The following is a 16015-nucleotide window of genomic DNA, read 5'->3' on the forward strand; positions in this document are numbered from 1 at the left end:
TGGATCTTCTGTATATTTTATTCTAATTATTGCTTCATTCCAGGGAATGGTTTTCTACAACTGGTGTTATATCTAATGCTGTTATCAAATAACTTGAATGAGCAAAATGACTTGAGTGGTGTGTGTGTGTTTTGATGTATTTGTAATTTTATTTATACATCTATGTACATTGTGTGCTCATAAGCTGAAGGACAACAGTGCTGTAGAATTGGATAGCTCCCCCCAGCCCCCAAAAAAAAACTGTATGCAAGTGACCTCCCAAATGAGGTTTGACATGGGTCATCTAAAATATTGAGTCACCTCTTGCTTCAACCTTACGAATGTTTCGCTAAGGATGCTCCGTGAGGGTTCATAAAATTTAGTTGCTGCACACCAGTTTGCCCCCTGGCCTGTCTTGAACAACGCCCCATACCTGGTGTCTAGCCCTGTCGTCTTATGGCTCCATCTGACATTTCTGATGTTCATTTGCAGCCAACTCCATCAAGGTTGAGATGTACAGCGATCAAGAGGCAGGGAGGCTTCTGACACAGGAGGATGGCGCTAGTGATAAAGATGAAGCAGTCATTGTGGATGTGTCTTTTTCGGACCCGCTAGGATTCTTTGAGGGCACGGGGCAGGGACCTCATTCTCCTGGAGGGATTCGCCTTCCTAATGGAAAACTGAAGTGTGATCTATGCGGAATGGTCTGCATCGGACCGAATGTTCTTATGGTACATAAGAGGAGCCATACTGGTAAGTATGCTTACACAAGTAAGGCAATGGAGTGGCATGTAGTGGGGCTTAAAGTCTCTGTCTGTGGTGGTAGTTGTTGAAATTCGTTTGTGATTGATTTGCCATGACGTTTGGCCAGTTATTTGTATTCCTTGGATCCTGTGGTTATAGGAGCAGACTAATGGAACTGTAGTGTCCACACCACTTTGAGGAATGTAGAACTCAGCTTGGATATATTTTAGGAGTCCTTCAGAAACTGTTCTTGGAGCTTATTCTGAAACTGTTCTTGGAACTTTTTGTTTGTTCTTTTACACTTCCATTTTCTCGTTTTCTCTCTCAACCTAGCATAGCAACAACATATCTGCAAAGCCAAAAATGTAGCCAGTTTCAGCATATTATTATATAAAATCACACTAAGCTGGCACTGTATTTGCTAAAACCCAGTGAACGTTTTGGGTGGAAAATGAAAGTATTGCACTGATGTATCAGGCTGATTCTTCTTTGCGGATTTAAAAGTGCGTTAAAGCAGTGAGCTTTGTCCTTCTTCAAACCTGCACTATATCAGACCAGTGTGTGCCAGGCGCACAATCCTTTTCCCAGTATTGATGTCTCTCAGCATGAGCACAACATTTACTCGTAAAAGTTGCATTTGTTTGTATGTTTAAGGCTAGAATGCTGTGTTTGCAGAATGTATGTTTACTGAAATTTGATTTTGATTCGTAATTTTTAATCTGTGTTGTGGCAAGAAAGCCGAAAGGGTCTTTCACTGCTTGGTTTCCAATTTACTTTTTAGCTGCTTCTTTTGGTCTTCTCATTTGCTTATTTTTCCTCTGGTTGTATCTAACTGCAACATTAACTGGTTTTTGTAATCATATGTTTATAGATCTGAGTATCTGTTCTGATGATTAAATAGTAATTGATGCTTTTTAATCTGCCTTCTGTTGTCTTTAGTACATTCTGTAAACTGCTTGAGCTGAGCTATAACAGTTAACAAAGTGAGTGTTCGTCCTATAGAAAGTGAGTCTGGGGCATTAATAAGGAGATGACTGATGAATTAAAGAGGTATTTTGTATCAGCCTTCAGTATTGATGATACAAGTAATGTCCCAGACTTAGCTGTAAATTAAGACATGGGAGAGACGAGCCTGAAAAAAATTAGAATCACCAAGGAAGTGATGCTGAGTAAATTGTTGAGGCTGTGTGCTGACAATCCCCTGGATCCTGACAGGTTTCATCCTAAGGTCACAAAAGAAGTGCTTAGTGACATTGTTGATGCATTGGTTTTAATTTTCCAAAAGTCCCTAGATTTGAGGAACGTTCCACTAGTTGGAAAATAGTGACTGTAACTCTCTTTCTCTCTCCCTGATTTTGTTTTGAGCAAACGAGCTATAGGCCAGTTAGTTTAATATCGGTCATTGGGGAAAATGTTGGAAGCTATTATTAAAGATATTGTAGCATCAAGGTAATCGGGGAGAGTCAATGTGATTTTGTGAAAGGGAAATAATGTTTAACCAGTTTATTGGAGTTCTTGAAATAACATGCTGTGGGCAAAGGGGAAGACGTAATATACTTAGATTTTCAGAAGGCATTTGATAAAGTTCAACAACAAAGATTATTGTGGAAAATAAAAGCTCATGGTATGTGGGGGAGTAACACATTGACCTGGATAGAAGATCAGCTAGCTAACTGGAAACAGAACATGTAAATGAATTTCTTTTTATTTAACAAATGGCGTGTCACAGGGATCAGTGCTGGGGCAATCTATAGAAATGACTTGGATGAAGGGGTGAGAAGCATGGTTGTGAAATTTGCTGATGACACAATGATAGGTAGGCAGGTAAGTTGTGAAGAGGTCATGAAGCTGCAAAGGGATATAGATTGGTTAAGTGAGTAAGCAAAGATCTGGCAAGTTAAGTGTAATGTAAGAAATGTGAAATTATCCATTTTGGCACGAAGAATAGAAAAGCATGTCTAAATGGTGGGATTTTGGAGAGGGAATCTGGATGTTCTTGTGTATGAATATCAAAAGGTTAATATATAGGTATCGCAAGTGATTACAGAAGCTAGTCACAGAATTATTATGGTGTAGAACAAGGCCATTTGGCCTATCATGTCTGTACCATCTCTCCAAATGAGCATCGTAACATTATGCGGTTCTCTTGCCCTTTCCCAAAAACCTTGCATATTAGTTCTCTTTGTACACCCCTCTCATGCCATATTGAATCCTTCGATTAAACCTGTCACCGTCACACTACCAGACAGGACATGCCAGACCAGAACCACAAGCTATGAAAGCGTTTTTGCTTACCTTGCATTTGACATCTTTACAAATCACTTTCAATCTGTTGCCCTCTCTCCAAGGAAAACAGACCCAACTTCTCCAATTTATCTTGATAACTGAAGTATCTTATCCCCGGAACCATTCTCAAATCACTTCTGCCCTCTCTCCAATGCATTCATGCCCTTCTTAAACAGTGACTCCCGGAACTGTACGCTATACTTGAGCTGAGGTCTAACTCATGTCTTCACACAAATTCTGCATAACCCCTATGCCCTTGTACTCTGCCCCTGTTAATAGTCATGGAATGTCATGGAACTGAATGCAAAAGTAGGAAGCTATGTTTTGATTCCACAGATCGTTGGTGAGACCACATCTGGAGTACTGTATACAGTATTAGTCTCCTTATTTAAGGGTAAATTTAGTTATAAATGTGTTGGAAGATTTACTAAACTAGTATCTGAAGTGGGGGTGGGGAGGTATAAGTTGCCTTCGGAACGGTTGGACAGGCTAGGCTTGTATCCATTGGAAGGAAAAGTGAGGACTGCAGATGCTGGAGAGTCAGTGTTGAAATATATGGCGCTGGAAAAGCACAGCAGGTCAGGCAGTATCTGAGGAGCAGGAGAGTCGACATTTTGGGGCATAATCTCTTCCTGATGAAGAGCTTATACCCCGAAATGTCGACTCTCCTGCTCCTCGGATGCTATCTGACCTGCTGTGCTTTTCCAGCACATACATTTTGACTCTTGTATCCATTGGAGTTTAGAAAACCGAGGAATGATTTCATTCAAAGATACAAGGTCCGAGGGGTCTTGGCAGGTTGCACACGAAAAGGATGTTTCCTTTTGTAGGAGAATCTAGAATTAGGGGTCATTGTTTCAAAATAAAGAGTTGCTAATTTTAGAATGATTTGAGAATTTCTTTCTCTGAATCATGAGTCTTTGGCACTGTCTTCCTCAAAAGGTAGGAACATGGAGTAAACAGATCAGCCATGATCTCACTGAATCGTGGAACAGACTTGAGGGACTGAGTAGTCTACTCTTTATCATTCATATATTTTTCCAGTTTAAGCAGGACAGTCTGAGCAGTGTCATTAAACTGAATATACAGTTAATCATCTTGGTAATAGACAAGACTTATACTTTCAAAGTGATTTAAAAATGATGATTTATATGATAGTCGATTTTGTTGATAAATTAGCTAAAGGTTGGAACTGGTTGTGTCTCGCACATTGTTTGGTCTAGTGACGACCTGGCTCAGTGACTTATGCAGAATTCTTGCCTCAAAAGTTCTGGATTTAACTTCGCTCCAAGACTTAAACGTGAAATCTTGGCTCCGGCACTTGAGAAACTGGCTGCATTGTCAGAGATGCCATTTGGATGAGACTAAACCAAGACTCCATCTGCATCTTCCATTGGTGCAGGAGGATGCTGAATCCATTATTCAAAGAAAAGTAGGGAATTTACCAAGTATTCTGGCAAATTCTTGCTGTTCAACACCACTAAAACTATGAAATGGTCATCCATCTCCTCCGTTATGGCACAGTGCTGTTTATCAAATGGTAATGTTCATTGTATTTCAAAGCAAGTCATTGTACGTGAAACACTTTGGTATGCCAAGAAAAGCATGATAAAGCATTATATGAATACCAATTATTATTTCTGTTTACAATCGTCACTTGTTTCAAAAAGTCAGTTTCATTGCAAATGTCATGTGCATCACCTAGAATTTCAGAAATTGGAAAATCTTGTGTTTTCCAGCACACTCATCTTTGATTTTACTGAATACAAAGAATGCTATGTTGAAAGGCTAATATGTTTTTTAGTTGCTTGTTTTTTTTCTTGCTCTTTGACCTTTCTGTATAATCTTTCCTCTTCAGGTGAACGCCCTTTTCATTGTAACCAGTGTGGCGCCTCATTCACACAGAAAGGAAATCTCCTGCGGCACATCAAATTACACTCTGGGGAGAAGCCTTTTAAATGTCCATTCTGCAATTATGCCTGTCGAAGAAGGGATGCACTCAGCGGACATCTCCGAACGCATGCAGGTTCGTGGGTGGAATTTTGTCAAAAACATGGAGAGAAAAGTGAACTTTTGACACACAAAAAAATTTTAACCTTCCCTTGCACAACAGCTGTTTTAAAGATCTGGGAAGAAATTGAGTAACTAGAACAATGGAATTGGATTTAAGGGAGGAATAATTTGCGCAAAATCAGCTTTGTCTCAATTTTCATTCTGTGAGCAAAGCAAAGGTTTTGAATCAATTTAACCAGAACATGTATCCGATTTATTTACAATTAACAGCATTTCTTTAATTTTTAATATGCAACTTATTATTCTCCTAAAGGTTTCATGTTCTTATTACGCTTCTGTGGATATGCTTATTGTTTCCTGCTTATCCAAAGAGATGAGAAAGATAGCGAGTTTTGAGAAGATTTGTAGCTCAGGTTGAGGTTCTGGATGTAGGTTTGCTCACTGAGCTGGGAGGTTTGTGTTCGGATGTTTCGTCACCATGCTAGGCAATATCATCAGTGAGTCTCCGCATGAAACACTTGTGGTGTGGCCTGCTTTTTATTTGTTTGTTTTGGTTTCCTTGGGTTGGTGATGTCATTTCCTGTTCTTTTTCTCAGGGGGTGGTAAATGGGATCCAAGTCAATGTGTTTGTTGATAGAGTTCCAGTTGAGTCCGACTTTTCAGAATGCAGCTGTGCTGGCTAGAACCTCACGAGATAAAATCAGCTAGGTTACAAATGATACATGCTTTTATTTAAAATTGTGTTGGACAAAAATGTGGTTAGCTTTAAATGTAAGAGACACAAATACTGCACATGCTGGAATCCAAAGTAGACAGGCAGGCGGCTGGAAGAATGCAACGAGCCAGTAAGCATCCGGAGGTAGCGAAGTCGACGTTTCAGATGTAACCCTTCTTGAAAGAAGGGTAACACCCAAAACATTGACTTCATTACCTCCTGATGCTGCCTGGCTTGCTGTGTTCTTCCAACTTTATGCCTGTCAGCTTTAAATGTAAATAATAAATTGTAGATGTGGAGAATAATGGGGAAGGCTTATTTTTATTTTGGTTAAACATGTCCATGGTGAAATAAAAGTTCTTTGATTGAAGCAGTGCGTAACTTCTTCCACTTCAGAGATTGGAAAGCCGCCTCCTTAGGGCTTCCTAAAACACTTCACAATAAACAAAGTACTTGAGAGCTGAATATAGTGCTTCTGCAGATGATGTAGAATCTTACAAGCAGTTTTTTAAATGTTACTTTGCTGTTTCACTTTATTAAATTATTGGTCAACTGAAAAAATAATTGTGTGATTTGGTTACTCAGTTTAGCAGCATCTTTCTGCAACCTATCTGAGTTCCTAAAATATTGCAATTAGTTTCACAGTTGTGTTACTCCTTCTGGTGCAAAATTGTTTTAAGGGAAATAATTTGTGAATATTTGGAATATATTAAGGGAAAGGAGGTTTATTCAGGAATTTAACTTGAAGCAGAAAATGCTGGGGGTGGGGTGTGTGAAAGAATCTGGTCAGGCAACATCTGTGGAAAGAGGAGAAGTGGTAATGTTTTTAATCATTGTCCCCTCTTGAGAATACTGACCTGGAACATTAATTCTGTTTCCCTCTCCACAGATGTAAGCTGATACTTCTGAATAAAAGTGACATTTTCAGCAAAAACGCCTTGCGTTTTGCTGTTTAGAGAGAATACAAAGTTGAAAAGGTCTCAGCTGTCTGAAGATGGTTTGATACTGTAACACCTCTACACTTGTCCAGATAGTACTATTCTGCACAGCTTTCACACTGCATCGCATTGTATTTCTGAGGTTTAAAGGAGGCAACAGAACTTACGTTAATTACTTGGACAAAGGGACTAAGGGTAATTTATCTAAATTTGCTAATTTTTTAAAAAGTTAAATGAGAACGTAAGCTGTGACGAGGGCATAGGCAGCAAGGAGATGTTGACAGGTTAAGGAGTGCACAACAAAATGGCAGATGGAGTATATTGTGGGGAAGTGTGAAGCTGATCATTCTCTTGGTAAGAATAGAAAGCGGAATCTTTTCAAGAAGGCATGATTATTCAGTTATTCATATATGTTCTTCAGACAGTTTGGTGTACTCTTACAAAGAACACAATTAGCATGCAGGTGCAGCAAGCAATGAGGAAGGCAAATGTCAAGTTAGCCTTCATTGCAGGAATAAGAAAACCTTCCTGTAATGGTGCAGGACTTTGGTAAAACCATACTTACGAATACTGTGCATATCTGAAGGATATATTTGCCTCAGAATAAGTTCAATAAAGGTTCTCTAGATGAGTTCTCGGGATGAGAGAGAGTGTTGTCCTGTGATGGAAGGTTGAGTAAATTGGGTCTGTATTATCTGGAGTTCAGAAGAATGAAAGATGATCTCATTGAAATACACAGCGCTGAGAGATTATTTCCCCCTGGCTGGGGAATCTAGAACATTGGTTGGGGCATGGGCACAGTCTCATGATGATAAGGGATTGATCATTTAGGACTAAGAAGAACCTTGTAGGTGCTACATCAATGAGTCCTTTCAAGACTAATATTGACAGATTTTTGATCTTTCAGGGAATCGGGGGACGTGGGAAGGATGTGGGGGGAAAATAGAGTTGAGGTGGTAGATCAGCCATGATCTCATTCAATGGTGGAGGAGGCTTGAGGAGCTGACAGGTCTGTGCCTCTTACTTCATATGTTCTCAACTACTGTTTTCAGGATAAACCAAGTGATTGCAACTGCTGGGTAAGATTGAATGAGTTGGAGTTTCTTCTCAAAAGAGGAGACTTTGTGGTGACCTAATAGATGTTCTATAATAGATGAGTTAGACAGAGTAGACATGGAGAAATGTTTTCACATGTTGGAGAATAAGTACAAGATACATTCTAACATCTTTAATCCAAAGATTGAATATCCAATTTATCTAACACCTTTCATGACCAAAGCTCTCTACAGCCGATTAAGTACTTTTGAAATGGAGTTAGTCATTGATGCAAAATAGGAAATGTGGCCTCCAATTTTTGTATAGCAAATTCTCACAAACAACAATATTAATGTGACTAAATAATCTGTTTTTGCAATATTGATAGAGGGATAACAATTGGCCAGGACACTGGAGATTACTCAAACAAAAACAGGAATTGTTGGAAAGTTGAGTAAGGGTCACTTGACCCAAACCATTAACTCTGATTTCTCTCCAGCGATGCTGCCAAACCTATCCAGCAATTCCTGTTTTTTGTTTCTAATTTACAATATCCGCAGTTCTTTCGGGTTTTTATTTACTGGAGATGGCTTCCATGATCTTGCTTGAGCTCGTGCCGTGGGACCTTTCTGGTCCCCCTGAGAGGGGCTAATCTCGTGTCTTTGAAAGGTCTCCACTTATAAAACACCACCATGGATGGTACAGCATTCCCACAATATGAGAGTCCACCTAGAATTTTGTGCTCAAGTTCTGAATATGGGGTGGACACACAAACCTCTGACTCAGATGTGAATGCTGACAAATGGAAATGAGAAACAACTTTGATTGAAGCGGGAACATAGGAAAGGAGTAGGCCATTCAGCCCTTCGAGCCTGTTCTGTCATTCACTGAGATCATGACTGATCTGTGGCCTAACTCCATATACTGTGCCTGCTTTTGGCCCATAGCCCTTAATACCTTTTGCTTAACAAAAAAAGATGTAACTCAGATTTAAAATTAAGAACTGATCTAGCATCAACAGCCATTTCTGGAAGAGAGTTCCAAATATCTTACACGTTGTGTAAAAGTGCTTCCTAACATATCTCCTGAATGGTCTGACCCTAATTTTTAGATTTTGCCCCTGAATTTTGGAATTCCCAACCATTGGAAATAGTTTGTTTTTCAAATCTGCTTACAGGGTCCAAGTGAAGTTTAACGAGGGTTTTGTGTAACTGCAGCATAATGTCTGCACCCTAACACTCCAGTCCTTGAGAGATAAAGGCCAGCAGTCCATTAGCTTTCTTGATTATTTCCTGCACTTGTTTGTGGCATTTTAAAGATCTATGCACCTGAGTCCCACCCCCAAATCTCTTTGGACATCCAGTATATTGAACTTCATACCATCTAGAAACTATCCCGATCTATCCTTTTTGCTCCAAAAGGTATAACCTCACACTTGCTTATATTGAACTCCATCTACCAATTTTGCCCATTCACCACCTCCATTAATATCACTTTGTAATTTTATGCCATCATCTACACTGTCTACAGTGCTGCCTCACTTTGTGTCATCAGCAAATTTGGTTATTTGACTTGTGATGCTGTTATGGAACATGCTGCCCCAGGAAATAATTGAGACAAATGGCTTAAATGCTTTCAAAGGAAACTAGGCGGCTGCATGAGACAAAAGGGAATAGAAAAATGCTGAAAGCTTCAGTTGGAATGGAAGGAAATGCATGTGAAATATAAGCACAACCAAAGACTAGTTGGCCAAATGCCTTAAGTAAAGATGGATAAATCCCCGGGACCTGACCTATTGAGCTCTGTGGGAAGCTAGGAAAGTGACTGCTGGGCTCCTTGCTGAGATATTTGTATCATCGATAGTCACAGGTGAGGTGCTGGAAGACTTGGAGGGTAGTTAACGTGGTGCCACTGTTTAAGAAAGGTGCTAAGGACAAGCCAGGAAACTATAGACCAGTGAGCCTGGCATCAGTGGTGGGCAAGTTGTTGGAGGGAATCCTGAAGGACAGGATTTACATGCATTTGGAAAGGCAAGAACTGATTAGGGACAGTCAACATGGCTTTGTGCACGGGAAATCGTGTCTCATGAACTTGAGTTTTTTTTTTGAAGAAGTAACAAAGAGGACTGATTAGGGCAGAGCAATTGATATGATCTATAAGGACTTCATTAAGGTGTTCGACAAGGTTCCTCATGGTAGACTGGTTTGCAAAGAGTAGATCACACTGAATAGATGGAGAACTAGCCATTTGGACACAGAACTGGATCGAAGGTAGAAGACAGAATGGTGGTGGTGGAGGGTTGTTTTTCAGACAGGAGGCCTGTGATCAAGGTCCGTGCTGGGTCCACTACTTTTCATCATTTATATAAATGGTTTGGATGAAAACATAGGAGGTATGGTTAATAAGTTTGCAGATGACACCAAAATTGGTAGTGTAGTGGACAGCAAAGAAGGTTACCTCAGATTACAACGGGATCTTGATCAGATGGACCAATGGGCCGAAGAGTGGCAGATGGTGTTTAATTTAGATAAACGTGAGGTGCTGCATTTTGGAAAGGCAAATCTTAGCAGGACTTATACACGTAATGGTAAGGTTCTGGGGAGTGTTGCTGAACAAAGAGACCTTGGAGTGCGAGTTCATAGCTCCTTGAAAGTGGAGTCACAGGTGGGTAGGATAGTGAAGAAGGCGTTTGGCATGCTTTCCTTTATTGGTCAGAATATTGAGTATAGGAGTTGGGAGGTCATGTTGCGGCTGTGCAGGACATTGGTTAGGCTACTTTTGGAATTCTGTGAGCAATTCCAGTCTCCTGGCTAGAGGAAGGATGTTGTTGAACTTGAAAGGGTTCAGAAGAGATTTACAAGGATGTTGCCAGGGTTGGAGCTTTTGAACTATAAGGTGAGGCTAAATAGATTGGGGCTATTTTCGCTGGAGCATCAGAGACTAAGGGGTTACCTTATAGAGGCTTATGAAATCATGAGGGGTGAGGATAGGGTAAATAGAAAAGGTTTTTTTCATGGGGTGGGGAAGTCTAAAACTAGGGCATAGCTTTAAGTTGAGAGGGGAAAGATTTAAAAGGGACCTAAGGAGCAACCTTTTCACACAGAGAGTGGTGCATGTATGGAATGAGCTGCCAGAGGAAATGGTGGAGACTGGTACATTTAAAAGGCATCTGGATGGGTATATGAATAGGAAGGGTTTAGAGGAATATGTGCCAAATGCTAGGGAATAGGACTAGATTAATTTGGGATATCTGGTCGGCATGGACGACTTGGACCAAAGGGTCTGTTTCTGTGCTGGACATCTCTAGTGTTGGTCTAGTCATGTGCAGGTTAAGTGAAGTATCACATCGGAATTATTTTTAATCTGAGAAGGCAGAGGTTAGTGACGTTTGTAATCAAATGTAATCTTCTATTTTGGCTTTCTTCTATATTGTACTTAAAAGTAAATCTATTCTGTACTTTATACATTAAGACAGAGTCTGGACAGCATATTTGTTCTTTCACTGCCCAAAGCCTACAACAGCTCAAGAGCCAGTAACCATTCTGACCTAATTACAACAACAATTTCATTTCTGTTCAACCATTGGGTTATATCATATTTTCATCTTATTGGGTTTACAAGGTCAAGCTCCAGTTTGTTGAGATAGAGGCCTTTGCTACTAAGTCTAGGAGAAGTCTAAAATCATAACTGGTTCTGAGCTATTTTCTGCAACAAAAAAAGCCAAATTTAATAAACAAATTGTTCTGTGCATTCAAAGTTATTTATCTGTAAACCTGCAGTAGTGTCACAAGTGCTCTTATTCCCTCCTGCAAATATTCTACCACACTACTTTCAGCTGTTTGTCAACTGGAAAAATCAATGAGGCTAAACAGTGCCTCAACTACTTGAAACAAATTTCCAGCTTTAGTCCACCCAATTTTTTTTAAAATGTATTATTTCATAGAATATGTTGCCACTGACAGATGGTATTTATTACCCATCTCCGAATTGCCCTTGAACATGGTGGTGAGTTGCTGCCTTAAAATTACAGCCCATGTAGGTACACCTACAGTCCTGTCAGCAAGGAAGATCTGGGATTTTGACCTGGAGTGATCTAGTTCCAAGTCATGATGGTGAGTGGCTTGGAAAGGAACTTGCAGATGGTGGTGTTTGTATGCATCTGCTGCTCTTCTGCTTGGGTTTGGACAGCATGCGTTTGGAAGAAGCTGACTAGATTTACAAAAATTTACTAACTTGATAACTGGAATGTGTAGGTTGTCTTATGTGCATAAATTTGATAGACTGGAATTAGTTTCACTAAAGTTTGAAGAGTGAGGGGTGATTTGATTGAAGTATACAAGACCCTGAATGGCTTTGTTAAATAGGCATCAAAACGATGTTTCTTCGTGTGGGTGAGTCCAGAACTAGGGGACACTGTTTTAAAATTAGGTCACCGTTTTAGATCAGAGATGAGGTTTTTTTTTTGAGGGTTGAGGGACTTTGGAACTCTGCCTCAGAAGGTGATGGAGGTCAGGTCATTGAATATTTTAAGGCAAAAGTGGAGAGATTCCTGTTAATCAGGGGAATTGGGGCATGTGAGAATGTGGGAGTCAAAATGCAAACATATCAACCTTATCTTTATCAAATAGGGGAACAGACTTGAATGGCTTACTTCTATTTCAAACGTTTTTACATTGAAGGAGCCTTGTTGTTTGCTGTAGTGCATCTTGCAGATTGTACACACTGCTGCCCCTGTGCACTGGTGGTGAAGGGAGTGAATGTTCAAGGTGCCAATCAAGTAGGCTGCTTTATCTTGGATGTCAGATATGTTTTTTGTACTGATGTGCTGGGCTCCCTCATCATATGACGATTGGAATTTTCACTATTGGTTTTTTTCAGTTGTTCACCACCATTCACGACTGGCAGGACTGCAGAGCTTGCATCTGATCCATAGGTTGCTGGATGGCTTAGCTCTGTCAAAAGCTACTTCACTGTTTGACATGCACGTAATTCTGTGTTGCCATTTCACCAGGCTGACACCTAACTTCTGAAAAGTGACTTTATTGGTGGTTCTTTCTTTGTTCTATATTGCAGTTACACTGAGATACTTCATCAAACCAACCTATAATCTTGCTTTTCCAAGTTTGACATCTGATATGTCCCCAGTCTGCTGTTACATATGGTCTCTATATCAACCAAGACTGAACCATGAAATGCTAACCCCCTTGTTACTTCTTGCAAATCCATAAATGTATTTGTTAACGTGTCTACAAATAAAATAAAACATTTTAATATTATGAATGTTGGACCTTGAAGTAATTTAACACTGCACTCTTGGAATAGCTGGTGCAAGTTACTTTGTGACTTTACTCTTGCACTTTTTCATATATGAACTTAATTACAAGGCTGTGTATTAAAATCACTTTCCAGTGTGTCCATTGTTCTAATATATGTGAAAATTTCTCCATATTGGGGGAAATCTGAGGAGGGAGCTAATAAGTGAAATCCATTGCGAACTTGTTTGAATACATGGAAAATATTACTTTTCAAAGTGCAATGCTTTAAAATAGGTTTTAAATTTGTTATTACTGAGCAAGATCTGATAGACTTGACTTACGAATTAATTACATGTATATTTTCCACAATCGTGTTAGAATCTATACCCTTATCTGATGCTATTCAGACTATCATGCCCACCATAAGCATGTGCTTTTAGTTTTAAACTGTTTTGAACCAATATGGCAAGCAGGTGGAATGATGTCACTGTTGATATAGACCAAACCAAACCCCCTGCAGATATATCTAGGAGATAACCTAGACCCGTCTTATTTAGAGGCACATGTAAGATGTGTTCCAGGTGTAATTGGTCATACTACCTGGCTTTAAGTAAAGCACACTTTGTTCTTATCCCCTGGTTAAAATACAAGCCAAAGAAAGAAGATTTGATTTAATTAACTCTATTGGAAAACTTAAGTGTGCCACAAGAGGGCCCTTCTGTTGTGTTTAACTGTTCAGTATTTAACTATGTGCACCTCGTATCTGTTGAGTGATTAGTTAAGACTGGATAGGGTAACTGAGAAAAAGAACATAAACTGCAGGTAAGCACTAATAAGCATTAGAGCAGATTCATAGAGATGTACAGCATGGCAACAGACCCTTCAGTCTAACTTGTTCATGCCAACTAGATATCCTAAATTAATCTATTCACATTTTCCAGCATTTAGTCCATATTCCTCTAAACCCTTACTGCTCCTCGGATGCTGCCTGAACTGCTGTGCTCTTCCAGCACCACTAATCCAAAATCTGGTTTCCAGCATCTGCAGTCATTGTTTTTTACCTTACTATTGATGTGCCCATCCAGATGCCTTTTAATTGCTGTAACTGTACCAGCCTCTTCCAAATTCTCTGGCAGCTCGTTCCATACACCCACTATCCACTGCGTGAAAACATTGCCCCTTAGGTTCCTTTCATATCTTTACACTCTCACTTTAAACCTATGCCCTCTGGTTTTGGACTCCCCTAACCTGGGAAAACCATCTTGGTCTATTCACCCTGTCCATGCCCTTAATTATTTTATAAACCACTACAAGGTCACCCCTTGGCTTCCAATGCTCCAGGGAAAATAGCCCCAGTCTATTCAGCCTACCCTGTAGCTCAAACCCTCCAACCCTAGCAACATTCTTATAAAACTTTTCTGTACCCTTTTAAGTTTAACAATATTCTATAGCTAGGAGACCAGAATTGAACACAGCATTCCAAAAGTGGCTTAACCAATGTCTTGTACAGCCATAACATAACATCCCAACTCCTATACTAAATGCACTGACCAATAAAAGCCAGAGTACCAAATGCCGCCTTCACTACCCTGTTTACTTGTGACTCCACCTTCCAGGAACTATGAAGCTGCACTCCAAGATCACTTTGTTCAGCAACACTTCCTAGGACCTGACCATTAACTGTATAAGTCCTGCCCTGATTTGCCTTACCAAAATGCAACACCTCACATTTATCTAAATTAAACATCTGTCACTCCTCAGCCCACTGACCCAATTGATCAAGATCTTGATGAACTTCGATAACCTTCTTCACTGTCCATTACACCACCAATTTTGGTGTCATTTGCAAATTTACTAACCATTCTGTCTATATTCACATGCAAATCATTTATATAAATGACAAAAAGCAGTGGAGTCAGCATGAATCCTTGTGGCACACCTCTGGTCACAGGCCTCCAGTCCAAATAATAACCCTCCACCACCCTCTGTCTCTTACCTTCAAGCTAATTTTGTATCCAATTGGCTAGTTCTCCCTGTACTCCATGTGATCTAAGCTCGCTAACTTGCCTACCATGTGGAACCTTGTTGAACACATTGCTGAAGTCTGTTTAGACAATGTCCACTGTACTGCCGTCATCAATCTTCTTTGTCACTTCTTCAAACTAACTCAATCAAGTCAGTGAGGCACAATTTCCCATGCACAAAGCTATGTTAACTATCCCTAATCAGAACTTGCTTTTCCAAATGCATTTAAATCCTGTCCCTCAGAATCCCATCCGACAACTTATCCACCACTGACATCAGGCTCGCGGGGTCTATAGTTCCCTTGCTTTTTCTTACCATCTTTCTTAAATAATTGTACCACATTAACCACCTTCCAGTCTTCTGGCACCACATCTGTGGCTATCGATGATACACATACCTCAGCAAGAGGCCCAGGAATCACTTCCCTAGCTTCCCACGAAGTTCTGGGATACATATGATCAAGTTCCGGGAAGTTTTCCAGCTTTTGTGTTTTAAGATCTCTAACACTACCACCTCTGTAATATGGACATTTTTCAAGATTTCGCTATTTATTACCCTACATTCTCTATCTTCCATATCCTTCTCCAAAACAAATACTGATGCCAAATAGTCATTTAGTATCTCGCCCATCTCCCACGATTCTACATATAGATGGCCTTGTTGATCTTTAAAGGGCTGCATTCTCTCCCTAGTTACTCTTTTGCCCTTAATGTTTTTAGAATCTCTTTGGATTCTCCTTAACCCTATTTGCCAAAACTATCTCCTATCCCCTTTTTGCCCTCCTGATATTCCTCTTAAGATTACTGCTATTGCCCTTGTACTCAATCCCAGCTGTCTATACCTGATACATGTCTCCTTTTTCTTGACGAGAACCTCAATTTCTCTCGTCATCCAGCATTCCCTATACCTACCAGCCTTACCCTTCACACTAATAGGGACATACTGCCTCTGGACACACTATCTCATTTTTGAAGGCCTCTTGCTTTCCAACTGTCCCTTTATCTGTGAATAGCCTCTCCCAATCA

General features: G+C 40.0%; 1 protein-coding gene across 6 annotated transcripts in view; it reads left to right on the plus strand.

Moving 5' to 3' along the window:
• ikzf4 (IKAROS family zinc finger 4) overlaps window positions 1-16015 on the plus strand; it is a 140126-nt gene that overhangs the window by 77217 nt on the left and 46894 nt on the right. For 5 of the 6 annotated variants that reach the window (XM_043681863.1, XM_043681862.1, XM_043681861.1 and 2 more), the window contains exons 4-5: window positions 472-732; window positions 4868-5035. In XM_043681863.1, coding sequence (XP_043537798.1) covers window positions 472-732; window positions 4868-5035 — 429 coding nt within the window. The remainder of the gene's footprint in view (window positions 1-471; window positions 733-4867; window positions 5036-16015) is intronic. The other variant, XM_043681865.1, reaches the window with a different exon arrangement.

Source organism: Chiloscyllium plagiosum, chromosome 43, assembly GCF_004010195.1.
Source record: "Chiloscyllium plagiosum isolate BGI_BamShark_2017 chromosome 43, ASM401019v2, whole genome shotgun sequence".
Classification (NCBI taxonomy): domain Eukaryota; kingdom Metazoa; phylum Chordata; class Chondrichthyes; order Orectolobiformes; family Hemiscylliidae; genus Chiloscyllium; species Chiloscyllium plagiosum.